Source organism: Emericellopsis atlantica, assembly GCF_019669845.1.
Source record: "Emericellopsis atlantica unplaced genomic scaffold F5Z01scaffold_3, whole genome shotgun sequence".
NCBI classification, from domain to species: Eukaryota; Fungi; Ascomycota; class Sordariomycetes; order Hypocreales; family Bionectriaceae; genus Emericellopsis; species Emericellopsis atlantica.
In genome coordinates, this window is record NW_025764705.1 from 1005 (window position 1) to 14505 (window position 13501).

At 55.8% G+C, this 13501-nt stretch overlaps 6 protein-coding genes across 6 annotated transcripts; 2 read left to right on the forward strand and 4 right to left on the reverse strand.

The window, feature by feature from the left end:
* Positions 1 to 242: 242 nt before the first annotated feature.
* F5Z01DRAFT_692657 (phosphorus acquisition-controlling protein) lies at positions 243 to 2675 on the forward strand (the record flags this gene model as incomplete). Its single annotated transcript, XM_046266193.1, has 2 exons — positions 243 to 1155; positions 1212 to 2675. Exons 1-2 carry the CDS (start codon positions 598 to 600, stop codon positions 2673 to 2675), a joined length of 2022 nt encoding a protein of 673 aa, XP_046121724.1. The 5' UTR covers positions 243 to 597.
* Positions 2676 to 3009: 334 nt separating this feature from the next.
* Positions 3010 to 3750, reverse strand: F5Z01DRAFT_644153 (transcription factor Pcc1-domain-containing protein). The gene is made up of 2 exons (XM_046262763.1): positions 3382 to 3750; positions 3010 to 3313 (listed from the first exon to the last, which is right to left on the reverse strand). The coding sequence occupies exons 1-2, from the start codon at positions 3432 to 3434 to the stop codon at positions 3028 to 3030; spliced, it is 339 nt and encodes a 112-aa protein (XP_046121725.1). The 5' UTR covers positions 3435 to 3750; the 3' UTR covers positions 3010 to 3027.
* A 290-nt stretch (positions 3751 to 4040) lies between these two features.
* F5Z01DRAFT_632829 (tyrosine-protein phosphatase CDC14) lies at positions 4041 to 6166 on the forward strand (the record flags this gene model as incomplete). The annotated part of the gene is made up of 3 exons (XM_046261891.1): positions 4041 to 4101; positions 4122 to 4619; positions 4674 to 6166. The coding sequence occupies 3 exons, from the start codon at positions 4041 to 4043 to the stop codon at positions 6164 to 6166; spliced, it is 2052 nt and encodes a 683-aa protein (XP_046121726.1).
* A 192-nt stretch (positions 6167 to 6358) lies between these two features.
* On the reverse strand, positions 6359 to 8742 carry F5Z01DRAFT_301888 (prion-inhibition and propagation-domain-containing protein). The gene is made up of 2 exons (XM_046258888.1): positions 7848 to 8742; positions 6359 to 7746 (listed from the first exon to the last, which is right to left on the reverse strand). Exons 1-2 carry the CDS (start codon positions 8335 to 8337, stop codon positions 6551 to 6553), a joined length of 1686 nt encoding a protein of 561 aa, XP_046121727.1. The 5' UTR covers positions 8338 to 8742; the 3' UTR covers positions 6359 to 6550.
* On the reverse strand, positions 8695 to 10459 carry F5Z01DRAFT_301857 (SURF4 family protein). Its single transcript, XM_046258887.1, has 3 exons — positions 10039 to 10459; positions 9849 to 9961; positions 8695 to 9780 (listed from the first exon to the last, which is right to left on the reverse strand). The coding sequence occupies exons 1-3, from the start codon at positions 10206 to 10208 to the stop codon at positions 9149 to 9151; spliced, it is 915 nt and encodes a 304-aa protein (XP_046121728.1). The 5' UTR covers positions 10209 to 10459; the 3' UTR covers positions 8695 to 9148.
* Positions 10460 to 10675: 216 nt separating this feature from the next.
* Positions 10676 to 13113, reverse strand: F5Z01DRAFT_301822 (uncharacterized protein). The gene has a single exon (XM_046258886.1). The coding sequence runs from the start codon at positions 12793 to 12795 to the stop codon at positions 11143 to 11145; it is 1653 nt and encodes a 550-aa protein (XP_046121729.1). The 5' UTR covers positions 12796 to 13113; the 3' UTR covers positions 10676 to 11142.
* Positions 13114 to 13501: the final 388 nt, after the last annotated feature.

A 13501-nucleotide genomic window follows, 5' to 3' on the forward strand; every position in this document is an offset into this window, starting at 1 on the left:
TCCGGTCTGGGTCCAGTTCTGTTCACCATGGACGACTGGATTTTGGCGCACCCGTCCTTTTTTCCCTCTCCCATGATAGTAATCAACCACGCAAGGCCCACGGCGCATCCTCTGCATGCCCTCGTCGAGCCATTGGTACCAGGCGACGGTGACCACGACGATTACATCGGCGCCCACAAGCAAAGCCCCGCGAGCGCTCGGCGAGAGACTCGCAGCCGCAGGTTCAGCGACTCCTTCGCGTCTCCATCAATTCATTAGCACGACAATCGACCGAAGTATCCCGCTAAGCTAGTGTCGGACCCATTCCCGACGAAAAGAGTGCAACCAGAAATCACCTCACACACGACTCCCAAATTTCGCTTCCCGGTCACAGCTGTGGAAGACGACCAAGGCGACGCAACGGATTGAACACAAAGTACGCACAACGAAGATTGACGCTGGCCGAACGTTGCGACCTCGACCCCTCCACGCCGAAGCACCTACCGCGGGGGAACCACGCGACTATTGCCAATTGGGCTTTTCCCATCGGCTGGGACGAGACAGACTGAAAGCTGGGTCGTGAGAGGAGCGATTTCCTTGGCATCTTCCACCTGCGCCATGATGACTTCCAATGGCTGGGACGGGCAGGACCATCATATGGCTACTGCACCAGAGGACGACTTTGGTCAGTTTCTCGACATGTCTACCATGGGCGAGGGTATGCCGTTCGACTTCAACGGCTTTCAGGATGCCTCGGCGCAAACCATGATGAGTCGCCCGCGTGAGCAGCACGATGCTATCATGGGCGACTCTGGCACCCCCTCCATGATGCCTCAGCCAGGCGATATGATGCACAACCACACACCCATGTCCCAGGCGGGGCCGTCACATGGAGCGCAAATGCTGGCCACCTCTGCGCCGCCCTCGGACTCGATATCCACGCTCGACGCTCAGATTCAGTACCTCCAGCAGCAAAAGTTTCAACAACAGCAGCGCCAAATTCAGGAGCAGAGAAACGCATACTACACTGCCCACAGCCACTCAGTTCCGCCGACACCTCAAAGCCTCGAAATGCCCCCAAACAGCGGTCACTTCTACAGCCAGCAACAGCAGGACCAAGTGTCGTATGATAGACGCTATCATCACCAGCAGCAGCAGCGCCTCAAGGAACAGGATGTGAGTGCTCTACCTGTGGACCGGAAATACGTTCAACACTGACCTGATGCGCGTAGATGGCCTTTACACCTCTCGTCTCTCCAGCCGTTACCCCACTGGATCCTCACTTCAACATCGATACTGCCTTCACTGTGCCTGGCGCCTACTTTAGCCCCCTGACCTCGCCAGCTCTACACGCCCAGAACGATTCCGGCTCCGGGTATGACCACAGCACACACTCGAATAACTCGCCCATAGAGATGGACCTTGAGACAGCCCAGCCCCCGGTTGCATCCACGTTGGAATTGTCAAAGAAGGCTAGGAAGAACAATGCCGCCAAGACAAGGAGCAAGGCCGCGATCAAAAGCTCACCCATCTCGAAGCCCCAAAGGAAGAAGGCTGGCCCCAGCCCGGCGATAGTGTCACATGTTCTCAGTGAGGTTGAGGAGAGAGACGCTAGCGCGGACCTCAACATGAGTCTGCTACCGGCTGCTTCGACCGACGGTTCAGAGGAGAATGCATCAGTGTCCCCCGAGAACCTGACTGATATGCCTCCCCCACCCTTGCCAGCATGGAAAGCGAACAAATCACCATACATAGCGCCTCAAGCCGCAGTACCTCCTACTTCGGCGCCGCCAACTTCAGCGCCGTCAACAACCACCTCTCCTACATCCCAAAATACGCCAATTGCGGCGGCCCTTGGCGATCTACACACACATCCGGCAACACCAGCCTCGCTGATGAGGCTCCCTGCCTCACAAAAACAAAAGGCGGCTCCGAATCAACCAGACCAGATGGCTACCGACAATATCGAATCCCTCGAATTGCCAGAGTCGGTCTCGCGCAAAAAGTTCGCCCCGATTGACACACATGCCGCACGAGCATCGCCCAGGATAGAACAAGAGCCCGGGTCTGCCCAATCTACTACCTCAAAGCCCCAGCCCTCACCGTCGCTAAGACGGCCTGGGACGTCATCCGCCTCGCAGAGCCCGCGGATACTGCCCGGAGGGTCCGCCGCTCGCAAGACGCCCCAGCTCGCGCCTCGCACGGGTAGGAAACACTCGACCGGTTCGGTTCAAGTCTCACCTGCTCTGTTGCCGAGGATATCGCCGAGCATAAAGCCTCTACTCCCCGGAGGCGATTTGGGCGAGTCAGATGCGTCGAGATTGCTCATGTCCAAATCGAATTATCAGAACATTCTCGAAGGCAACATGGTTCCTGGCGTTACGTATCCCTCAGAGCTATCGAACAATCTCACATCGAAGCGCACCTCGCACAAGATCGCCGAACAAGGAAGACGCAATCGGATAAATTCCGCTCTTCAGATCATGGCTGGTCTGTTACCCGATAACGGGAAATCACCGTCCGGCGAGGACAGCGACAAGAAGGACAGCAAGCAGCAGAACAATTCGAATAGCAAGGCCAGCGTGGTCGAGCAAGCTATCGTGCATTTGCGCCAGCTGGAAACGGAGAACGGAGATCTCAAGAAGGAAGTGCAAGACTTGAGAAGTCAATTGGAAAAACTCAAGAGTCCAACATGACCTCGGGGTTTCAGGCTTGATGAGTCCATGTTCAGTGCGATGCGATAATTCTTTAGGCACGGGAATGAGTGGTTAATCAGGAGTATTAATGCATCACATTTGGGAAAGGGAAGCACGAGGACTTGCAGGACTCGCTACTGGGTATATGTGAGCAGACTTTATGTGGACTGGATGTTGTACTTTCAAACAGTGGCTGGTCGTTCGACGCTGGCTTTGAGCTGTCATAGTGATAGCATCATGAACACTTGGCGTCATGGATCAATGGAAGTGTATATATACTGCAGGTAAGTTCGCCAAACAGGAATCAAAAGACTTCAAGATATCATGAGAGTGATATATAGGGCACGTGATTTCAACTTGTTGCATTTGTATTACTCCCCGGCTCTAGAACATCGACATCAAGCGTCTCCATGACCTCGACGACAAGTTTCAAACTTTCCATGAACCCGTTCACGGCCACTCGCAGCATGCGGTTTGTCGTGGCACTGTACTCTACGTGCAGCAGGGCAGGACTTTGTGCGTCGCCTTCGGCAATAGACAAGTCTCGTCGGACGAGCGCTGAGAGTTCCTTGTCGACCTGCAAAGCCTGTAGCGCGGTCTTTGCGAGGCGCTGAGTTGGGAGGGGCACGTCGATGGATCTAGGGATCTTGGTCAATTTCATGCACAGGGCGGGCAGGCAGGCCAGCAGGGCTTGGGCATGACGCACAGGGAGCAGGGAAAGTCGGGGTCTGTGGCGGTTGCCATGGTGTCATGCGACATGTGCGATGCTAGGTGAACCTCTTCTGGCTTGTCGCACGTAGGCACGCGTACTTGATTAGAGTCAAAATATTATGCGAGGGAGCAAAGGGAGCATTGGAATGCGACAGACGGATAATGACTGGTGGGGGAGAGTCGATATCATGGCTGTGGCTGGTGAGCGCATGCGCCACATGAGCAAACGACCCTGTGGCTTGCGTGTCGAGGGGCCCTGTTGCTATGGCGACGGACCCCTGCCAGGGACCGCTGGTGTTTGTTACGACTGGGGTCTGGGAGCTGGCTCCGTCTCCATGGTTTTGGGTGGAGACTGACCTTGACACCACAACAACAACTAGTGACATCTCAGCAATACAAAACAACGTCCTTACCCTGATTGCACCATCATAGTCCTTTTGCCAACAACACCTTCATTCTCCTTCGCAGTCGCACTCGACTTACTTACTTTGACCCGCATTGCTTAGCGTGCATATAGTATAAACCCAAACGTTCATGAGCGTTACTTTCGACCTCGTCGACCCCCGCCTCGCACCTGCCGCCTCCCGTCCCGACCTCGACGATCCGAGCGCTGCCAACCATCAAGCGACACGTGCGCAAAGGACGTAGGGAACAATGGCGCCTTCTTCTTCCAGACAACCCCAGAACGTGGGCCAAATCATCGAGTACATACCAGGTAAGCACCAGAGCCTCCAGTCGCCCAGTCTGTTCCGCGCACAATATCATTTGGGAGCCGGAGTCGCCTCGACAAGTACGAGGATATTGCCGCCATGGCATCGCATTCTTATGCCACGCTCTGTTCCGACCAGCGACAGCAACAACAACGCATTTCCCTCAAACCGCGATGCAAACCGCTGACATTGTACGTCGCAGACCGCCTCTATCTCGCCGCCTATGTCCACGCGCCCACGGCCGACACACCATTCCCGTATCCTGAGGCACCTGCAGTATCGCCGCGAAAGCGTGCAGCCGCCGCGGCTGCTGCTGCGGCAGCTCAACAGGCCTCGCACTCGCGAAAGCAGCCGTGCTACTTCTCAGTCGATGACATCCTTCTGTACAACGCGTTCCACCATGACTTTGGGCCGCTACACATTGGTCACCTGTACCGTTTTGCCATTCAGTTTCATGACATCCTAGCAGCCAAGGAGAATAAGGAACGACCCATCGTCTTTTGGAGTCACGCAGACCCAAGGAGTACGTCATGCACTCTCTGACTCTGGCAATGAACCGCAGAACTAACCTGAGTAGGCCGTGCCAATGCTGCCTGTATGCTCGCTTGCTACATGGTCCTCATCCAGAACTGGCCACCTCACCTGGCCCTCGCCCCCATCGCCCAAGTCGACCCTCCGCTGATGCCCTTCCGAGACGCTGGCTATAGCCAGGCTGACTATGGTATCACCGTGCAAGACGTGGTCTATGGCGTGTGGAAGGCTAAGGAGGAGAAGTGCTGCGACCTGGACAACTTTGATCTCGACATGTATGAAAAGTTTGAACGCGTGGAACACGGCGACTTCAACTGGATCACACCACACTTCCTCGCCTTTGCCTCGCCTCAGCACACACCTGTCGCCAAGATCACAGAGGGCTCCGAGCTCTACGACTCGCTCCCGAAAACACTAGACGCTGTGCGCGCTCACCCCACTCTGCCTCAACCCTTCAAGAATGTGCTGGAGCACTTCTCCGAGAAGAATATTGGTCTCGTTGTTCGCCTCAACTCGCATCTCTACTCTCCTTCCTACTTTGAGGCCCTCGGTATCCAGCACATCGACATGATCTTCGATGATGGCACCTGCCCTACTCTCCCCTCTGTGCGCAAGTTCATCCGCATGGCTCACGAGATGATCACCGTCAAGAAGAAGGGCATTGCCGTGCACTGCAAGGCTGGTCTTGGACGCACTGGGTGCCTCATTGGCGCCTACCTGATATACCGTCATGGATTCACCGCCGACGAGATCATCTCGTTTATGCGCTTCATGAGGCCGGGCATGGTAGTTGGTCCTCAGCAGCATTGGCTGCACCTCAACCAAGGCACTTTCCGTGAATGGTGGGTTGAGGAGAGGGTTGAGCGGAGGCTCAGAAAGGAGATGGCTTCTGCCAATGTCCCCAGCACGCCTGTTCGCGTCATGCAAAGGTCGTCGCGCCACAACCACGCCTCCACCCCGCCGAACCGAAGCCCGTCCAGCCGTACTCCCCTCAGCGAGGTAGACCACGATCGCGCCAACGTTGGTGCCCCCCAGGAAGACTATCTACCTGCTCCTACACCTGGACAACCCCGGAAGACGTCTCGTGGCGAACGTCACCACCCTTACCAGCGGTCTGACGCTGCTCACGCTACGGCCGAGGAGACCACTGTGGAGACTGAGATTGTGTCTATGAAGCGCCAGTCGCAAGATGGCGAGAAGGATGAGGAGTGGCACCTCCGCATGAGGCGCAAGGAGTCGCGATCCCCTGCGCGCAGTGACAAGATCCGATCCGTTAGCCAGACCGCATCAGTGTACTTGGTCGACAACGATGCATCGCAGGATGCCGAGAACATTGGGACAGGGCGACCGAAGGTTGCGGATCGCGTTGCCAGCACGCCCAGCGTCATGACCAAGGTCAGAGGCAGCAAACGACAGGCTGAATCGCCGCTCCGGACGAAGGATTCTGGTGTTCGCAAGACGAGCGGTCGCGTGGGCAGCAACAGCACCTGCATGTCGGCCACTGCCTCTTCTACTGCGCGCAAGGTCTCTTCGTCGTAGGACCACGGGGAGCTGCGTCGTATGTGATTCATACGCGACAGGAATTGTGGTATCTTGACCGATCATCATGGGTTCTGCGGTAACGATAATGACATCCAATGCATCGGGCGGCGTTTTTGGGAAGGGCAGCATTTCACATTTGATTCAGGGACAAGAAATAAGAATTGGCGTTTGCGTACTGCCTGCAACGAGTTTGAGAGAAGAGGCGCGACTTTGCAGTGTACTGTCTAGCTTCTGCATCTGTTGTTATTGAAAGACTTTTGGTTATTCTTGATTGCCATCGCTTGCTGTGTGTGCTGTTCGTGAGCTGGGATATATACATACGCCAGCCAATATGGAATTTTGAGTACTTTTGTGAACATCATCTGTAGAACGGGTGGCTATTCACACTCGTATGCTTTCCAACCGACTCACCACGACTTCCATCAGCTCGCCCGCTTCCTTGCTGTTGGTGCCCTCCTCGACACTCAAGCACATCTCGACAACGTCTCTGTACCGCGGGCCCATCTTTGCCCCTAAATTTGGTACCAGGACGGGCAGCACAATCTTGTCCCGCCAACGCTCCGCTGAGTAGTGCGTCTTGTGGTAGTTTTGCAGTATCTTCCACAAGCCAATCTCCAACAGCACAAGGCCTAGACTATAAACGTCATACGCCTTTGTCGCAGGCAGGCCGCGCAGGGAACAAGGGTGACGATGCAGATTGGTGATGCTGGGGTTTCTCGGCGCCACCGACAGAGCAGTCTCAATCTCCGGGCGAGACGCGTCGAAGCCGGTGAGATAGGGGTTGGAGATGTCAGGCGCGAGAGCGGACGCGACAGTTGCGCCGTGCGCCGCGGTCGAGAAGATGGACGGGAAGAAGAGGACGTTGCTCGAGCAGAGGGACTTGTGCAGCCAGTCCAGGGAGTGCAGACTCCACGTGGCCACCGCCAGGGTGGTCGCCAGCCTGACCCTGGCGTCCAGGTCTGGCGTCTTGAGATCCGAAGACGAGATGAGGGCATGGAGTGACGACGAGGAGGCCGAGGGAGCGCGGTAGACGAGGCCGTAGCGGGAGTTGAGTGCGTCGTCCGTGTAACCGATGCAGTCGATGGAGTGCAGGTCAGGGTGCCGGGTGGACGCTGAGTGCATCATGCGCGCGAGATCGTCCATTCGACGTAGATGGGCGAGGCGCTCGTCTAGGGCGTGCGGATCGTAGAGCACCCATTCTATCAGAACGTCACCGGTGGTGTCGTGATGGGCGTGACAGCGATTGCCTTCGAGATTCCTGGGGGAGACAATGTCGGGGATGGACAGAATCTCTCGGGGCACTTTGAGAGCATGTGTGGGCTTAAAGGTCGACTGCGGCGCTGCGTCCAGGTTGATGCGCAGCTTCTTGAGGTTGGCCGTGTTGGTGAGATGGGGATAGGTCTCTGACGACGCCGTCTCGAGCAGGGACAGTTGCTTGACGTCTCTTTGGGCAGACTCGAGGAGCTGATGCGTCCAGGCGCGCTGGAAGGATGGCAGCTGTGATGGTGGAAAGAGGCGTTCCAGTCCGTCGTTAAAGTCCTTGAGATCCCTGAGCAAGGTGGTGAATTTGTCCTTGTCTGGCCTCGTCAGCACGTCAAGCTCCCTCCCTATCCGCTTGCTCTATAACCTTGGAACCGAGTCACTCCACCCATCTGAACGGAGCACCACACTCACTTACCTGCAATCACCCACCTGCTTTTCAGAGTAAAGTCCTTCTTCCAACTCCTGCTATTGGTGCCGTTCTTGGTAGAAGTCGTCTTCCCCTTTGTCTCCGTCGGGTCACTCAGCCCGTAGACCTCCTTCAACTTCCCAACGTCCGTCACGGTGGTGTGCAGCTGCTCGAGAATCTGCATAGCCAAGGCCCTGAGCTGCGGATTTCCCTCACCAAAGCTCCTCGTGGGCCCACGGTCGTGGCCGTTGGTCGTGCTCATGGTGGCGCCGCCATGCGACCCCAGGAGATGTCGTTCCAGCTTTCCCTCGGCAACGCCCCATTCCCTACCCCACACCACGAGCCTCATCTCCTCTATCCGTACCTTGCATAGGAGTCTCTGCGAGTCTGCGTCGAGTTGCTGAGCCGTGGTGAAGTACCCATAGGCTTTGACGCACCCGTCAAAGAGCTGGGCGAGCAGGCCCACAACACCAATAGCTGTGCCCACGACCTCAGCCATTGCGCGTTCGCCTCAAGCGTCCTTGGACCAACAACAGAGCACAGACTGGGGAAAGTCTCATTCGCTGTGTAAAGCAGTACAAAAGTGGCACTGTTCACCACCTTCAATGCTGCGTTGAGGGGTTTAGCGCACGAAAGGTGAGGTATGTTGGCTCTACCCCCTTTTTTTGGCCAAAAAGTATCAAAGCATCTTCACTTCCGAAAGCTTTCCAGTAGCCCTAGCAGCCTCGCGTATTTCTGCCAAGGATGCTTCCGCAACATGTGCAAATGGGCGATATGCATGGAGGGATTACCCTGACTCTGTGATCACAGCTCACGTGATGTCATCGTGCAGCAGTAAGCTGTTCACTCCCTCCCCATATCGATCTCGAATGGATCATGTTCTCACTGCGTGTCGACAATATCCAGTACATAGGGGGCCCAGAAGGACTTGTTGGAGCTGAGAGGGAGCTCTATTGTTGACATGCACCAGGGGTGGCATAGTCACAATAGATTAGGGCTGAGCTTGGTCCAGCTAGCGCAACCACTCCTGATCTGAAGTCGCGTGAAAGATCCAACACTGCGTTTTTGATTTCGTGCCTCCGCTACGTGGCTTCAAACATGATCTCTGCCATTCCGGCCTTCTCCCAACCTACTAGCCCTGTCTTTTTTCCCTTCACAATAATCACCAATCGCCCCGAGCGGCGTATCAAAGGCGCACCATTGTGCTCCATTCGCCTTCCACATGTCGTTGGTATCATATACATGTCGTCATAGAGCAGCCCTCAAGAAACATCCGAGGCCATCGCTGTTGTTGGCGGTTGCGGCGACATCTAGTAGACCTTCTTCTTCTCGTCGATGGAGAACTGACCGGGGCCGCTGTTCACGAGAAGCAACAGACCGCCCACGATGGACAGGATCTGGAAGAAGTCGTACTTGGCAAAGTCCTTGTGGGGGTGGTGCTCGTGCAGCGTCCAGAAGTTGTTGACAATCAGGTTGAACACGCTGAGGATGACGACGAGCAGGGTGGCGCTGAACTTGGCCTTGAACCCGACGACGACCATGACGCAGGCGCCGGCACCCAGGATCGAGACAGCAACGCGCCAGATCGACCACTGCCCGCTGAAGACGAAGCCGACAAAGAGGAAGATGAGGAGCACGCGACCGGCGAGCTGAAAGTACATCTTGCGGTCCTTCTCGTCGATCTGGGGCAGGCCAGCAAACGCCTTGGTCTTGCGCACCCACGAGTCGGACAGGACCATGAGCAGACCGCCAATGACCGAGAGATTGCGGAGGAAGAAGTTGAGGTCGAAGATGAGACCGTAGCCTAGAGCCTGGGTGACGACGACGCCCATGAGACCAGCGACAGCGTAGTCAGAGTATTTCCGGATGATGACCAAGGTCGAGCAGCCGGCCATCGCAGCCATGTTGGAGAGCAGGAACAGGTGGGTGATACCCGAGGGGACTGTGAGAATTGGCCGATTAGTCTTGGACTGATGATCAAAGCCACCGGGGAGCTGCTGGGAGGCTTACTCTTGCGGTAATCGTGCAGGTAGATCAGCTGGTCGCTCCACTGGGTCATGATGCGCAGTGTGTCCTCGAGAAATGTGACAACGATCAAGAAGCGCCCAATGGCTGGGAGATACCTGTTTGGCGTCCACTGTCAGTCATTGCTGTCCTCTCTCCCTCGAACACAACTTGGGGCGGCGGCGGGGCAACTTACGGCTTGATTGGGTCACTGACTGTATCCAGGAAGTCCTCGACCTTGTCTGTGTACGGGCGGATCTGCTCGACGAAGCCGCCATTCTCTTGTCCGGGTGCTGAAGGGCCAGCTCCATAGGGGCCAGGTTGTCCTCCAATGCCGTAGCCCGACGATGGTCCGCGATGCGACATGCTGGGCGTATGTGTGTGTGTGCGCGCTGGGGGAGAAGGTGCAGCAGCCGAAAGATGCCAATGCTGGTTCGTTGGAAAGGTGATCGAGGTTGTGGTGTTTGGTTCGCTCAGGCCTGCCCTATGAGCACCGGTGGTATGCGAAGGCAAAGGAAAGTTGATGGTGGGGGTTGGTAACTCGCGATTCGAGGCTTGATGACGAGGGAGGATCTGGCCTGTCGACGGACGGAGAGCAGCTCAGCAGCCCAGCCAGTGGATGGACGGGAGTGTGCCGCGTTAGCTCGGGAATTGGCACCGCCGCAAAGGTTGCTCGAACTTCGGTTGTTGGGACGCAGCACCGGTTGAGCACCAATAAACACTGAAGCTGGAGGGCAGTAAAGTACGTTAGGTACGTTAGTAGACAAGATCAAAGGCTATTGAAGCTGTGAATACAGTGTCTTTACCTTGCTGCGAGCCTGCGATCTGTGTTACTGTGTCCTTTGTCCATCGAATCCCGTGATTCTCGATGCAGGGCCAAGAGACCCGCTTTTCTGACCTGGACCTCATCCTTGTTTGGCAGGCACAGAGTAGCTGTCTCGAAGCTGTTAGTGCGATGCCGAGGCTACCACTGAATCGTGGGAACGCGCACCACAGCCAAAGGTCTTCAATCGCCTTGCACTAACATTCAAGCTACGTCAACCTCCACCAGCCTGCATCACAAGCGCCTCGACGACGGAGGCTCTCTCAACAAGTCTCAAGTCTACCAGGTATTCCGTGTGGGTTTCGTTAAGCAAGAGCATGCTCGATACTTTAGGGGGATATGACTGCTACGGCGAAGATGGCTCCGGATTGACACAGCAGCGTGAGCTGCAGCCTTATAGACTGGACACTTGTGCTCTAATGGAGCAATGTCGATATCTTGACGGGTCCTAATCGTAGATAGCCGTCGAGTCCCAGTTCATGCCGCCGCGTCGAGGCCATCCCCGTCCTGTCGTGGCTCATGGACGATCCGCAACCCGCCCGAGTCGTCGTACTCGACCCGTCGCTCGTTCACGGCTCGTAGCAACTCACCACGGAGTACAGTTCGGTCGCCCGTGACAGGATCCCACTCGAAGCCCTCACGCATCCACATCCATCGCAAACAAGCACGCAGCTCCTTGTCGTCGGGCCTGACGCGCATCCACTCTGGTTGGAATTCAGGTGCCGCGCCCTCGCCATTCCAGCCCTGTGCGCGACCAAGCAGGACATCGCGGCAGAAAATGCGCCAGCTGTCAAGGGCATATTTACCCTGTGTCATGTGTCCAATTTCCCAAGCTTCAGCATCGTCTGCAGGGTCAGCGCGCGGCGTGAGCATGCCGGCTGTGGTTCTTGGTCGCTCATAAAGGCCTGTCTCCAGCTGGCCGGCGTCAATGTCTCTTCGATCGTACTTTCGGACCCGGTACACTTGGCCAGCTCGCGGTGGGTTGTCCATGAAAAGTCGTGCATATTTTTGAAAGTACCTCAGTCGATTCATGGCCAGGCCCAGGTGACGAATCATGCCAATGATCTCAGTCTCATTGGCAGGGTCGGCAATCAAGCTAGGCAAAGGGAACCGTTCCTTTAGAGCCCAGAAGACGGGAATAGCTGCGGAGCCTTTGGTACGGATTAGAAATGTGATGGCGACTAGAAGCCAGAAAGGCTCATGAGCCACCTTCTCCTGGACGAGACCGAAGGCGGGGCTGTCGAGTGGAGGGAATGGGACGCAAGATATCGTGCCCGGTGGTGGACGGGTTGTCGTTGCTTTCGCGTTCGCGTCAATAAAGTATGGCGAGCTGGATCCAGGCCCTGCGGCGACTGGCTTGTAATCAAACCGGCTGGCGACCTCCAGAGGGTCGACAATGCACCGCTCGATGGTACGGGAGAGCTCCGGATCGCTGTACCAGCCCCCTACTTCACGAGCAAGATCAGACAGGCTTCTGTCTGGCTGACAACTCTGAGGAGTTTGAATATTCGGAGGTGACGCAGCAGGAATATACTGCATGGCTGCATCTTCCCCAACGCGCCCGGGATCACACGTGTCCTGCGCCGGGAGAGCGTCATTGCTATCTTGCATGACCCAATAATGAGACGTAGTTTTGGGAGAAGGCTTTACCTTGCGCTTTTTGGTCTCACACGAAGGCTTGGTAGGAGTTGTAGAAGCTGCCGATTGTGTAATCCGAACATTGTCTTGCTGCTGGCGCGCAAGAGCAATCACCTGGTCAGTCTGATACCACGATACGGTAACGTTGACTCCTTCCGCATCTGGAACACAGCTGAGGAGTCGCCCAACATCATCCAGTATGCCTACACTGAGTCCAGGGCCGGGCTGAGGTACCTGACCCCGATGCATGGACTTGGCGCATTCTATCAGAGCTTCAGCATTGTCGATGCTGGCGGTCAGAGCAGAACTGCGAAGCAGTTCCAGCTCCTCTGCCGGCACGAGATCACGGTTGATCAAATCCAAGATAAATTCTTCTGTGACATCGTCTCGAATATCGAAGGGCGCAAGAATTGTGTTGTCATGTGTCGCCTGGCGCCTCTGCTTCAAGTTCTCCTTGGTGCACTCGTGTGCAGCCATGCCAGAGCCAGACATCGATCGTATAATTTACAGATCGCTCAGGGCCAGGATCTCTTGGAAACATTGTGATCTAAGAGGGTATTCGGGTCTTGCTGCACGAACTCTGTTGCGCTGCTGGAATCGGCGAGCACTTGAGATCAGCCCCTTGATCGCACTCGCCAGTGCACTCAACCATGGGGTTGAGTGCGCTGAACTCGCTTGCCCAATGAGTCGGGGCAGGGTTGTCATGCGTGAGTACGCGACCGGCGAAGAAGGATGCGCCGAGTATCTGCGTGTTGAGGATCTGAAGGACGATGGACGTATGCAAGCGTGATGATCGTTGGGCGATGAGTCCTTGCACCGCTTGGCCACGTTGGAATCGGCGGTGGGGTGGCAATAACCCTAGAAGAGAGAGGAAGTATCGCAATATCCTTGGCCGAATCGATGAGCGTTGCCTACAAATAAAAAGTCAAGGGCGTTGTAATTAATTACGAGTAAAGAAGCTGATCGGGTTGCTGATGATGAGCTGAGATGGCCAAGGGACGGGACGCAACATCAAGTGTACCCACATCGGTCACCTCAGGCTATCTTCCTTGGCATACGGTGTGATATCAGTGATATTCCCTTCAGAAGTACTTATCAGCATCATTCAAAAAAACTTCAGAAATTGAAGCCAGCCATGCTCACCTGGACGACGCTACATACCTTACGTGGTGCACTCAGGCAACGGTTACATCAATTT

What these genes read in the sequence shown, in the direction of transcription:
- F5Z01DRAFT_644153 (XM_046262763.1), bottom strand. Translation starts at nt 3,434, where the DNA reads ATGTCGCATGACACCATGGCAACCGCCACAGACCCCGACTTTCCCTGC. An exon ending in CCCGACTTTCCCTGCTCCCT is followed by an intron (nt 3,314 to 3,381) that starts GTGCGTCATGCC and finishes CAAGATCCCTAG; the next exon opens with ATCCATCGACGTGCCCCTCC.
- F5Z01DRAFT_301888 (XM_046258888.1), bottom strand. Translation starts at nt 8,337, where the DNA reads ATGGCTGAGGTCGTGGGCACAGCTATTGGTGTTGTGGGCCTGCTCGCC. An exon ending in AAGCAGGTGGGTGATTGCAG is followed by an intron (nt 7,747 to 7,847) that starts GTAAGTGAGTGT and finishes TGACGAGGCCAG; the next exon opens with ACAAGGACAAATTCACCACC.
- F5Z01DRAFT_301857 (XM_046258887.1), bottom strand. Translation starts at nt 10,208, where the DNA reads ATGTCGCATCGCGGACCATCGTCGGGCTACGGCATTGGAGGACAACCT. An exon ending in GTCAGTGACCCAATCAAGCC is followed by an intron (nt 9,962 to 10,038) that starts GTAAGTTGCCCC and finishes GACGCCAAACAG; the next exon opens with GTATCTCCCAGCCATTGGGC. An exon ending in CCTGCACGATTACCGCAAGA is followed by an intron (nt 9,781 to 9,848) that starts GTAAGCCTCCCA and finishes CAATTCTCACAG; the next exon opens with TCCCCTCGGGTATCACCCAC.
- F5Z01DRAFT_301822 (XM_046258886.1), bottom strand. Translation starts at nt 12,795, where the DNA reads ATGTCTGGCTCTGGCATGGCTGCACACGAGTGCACCAAGGAGAACTTG.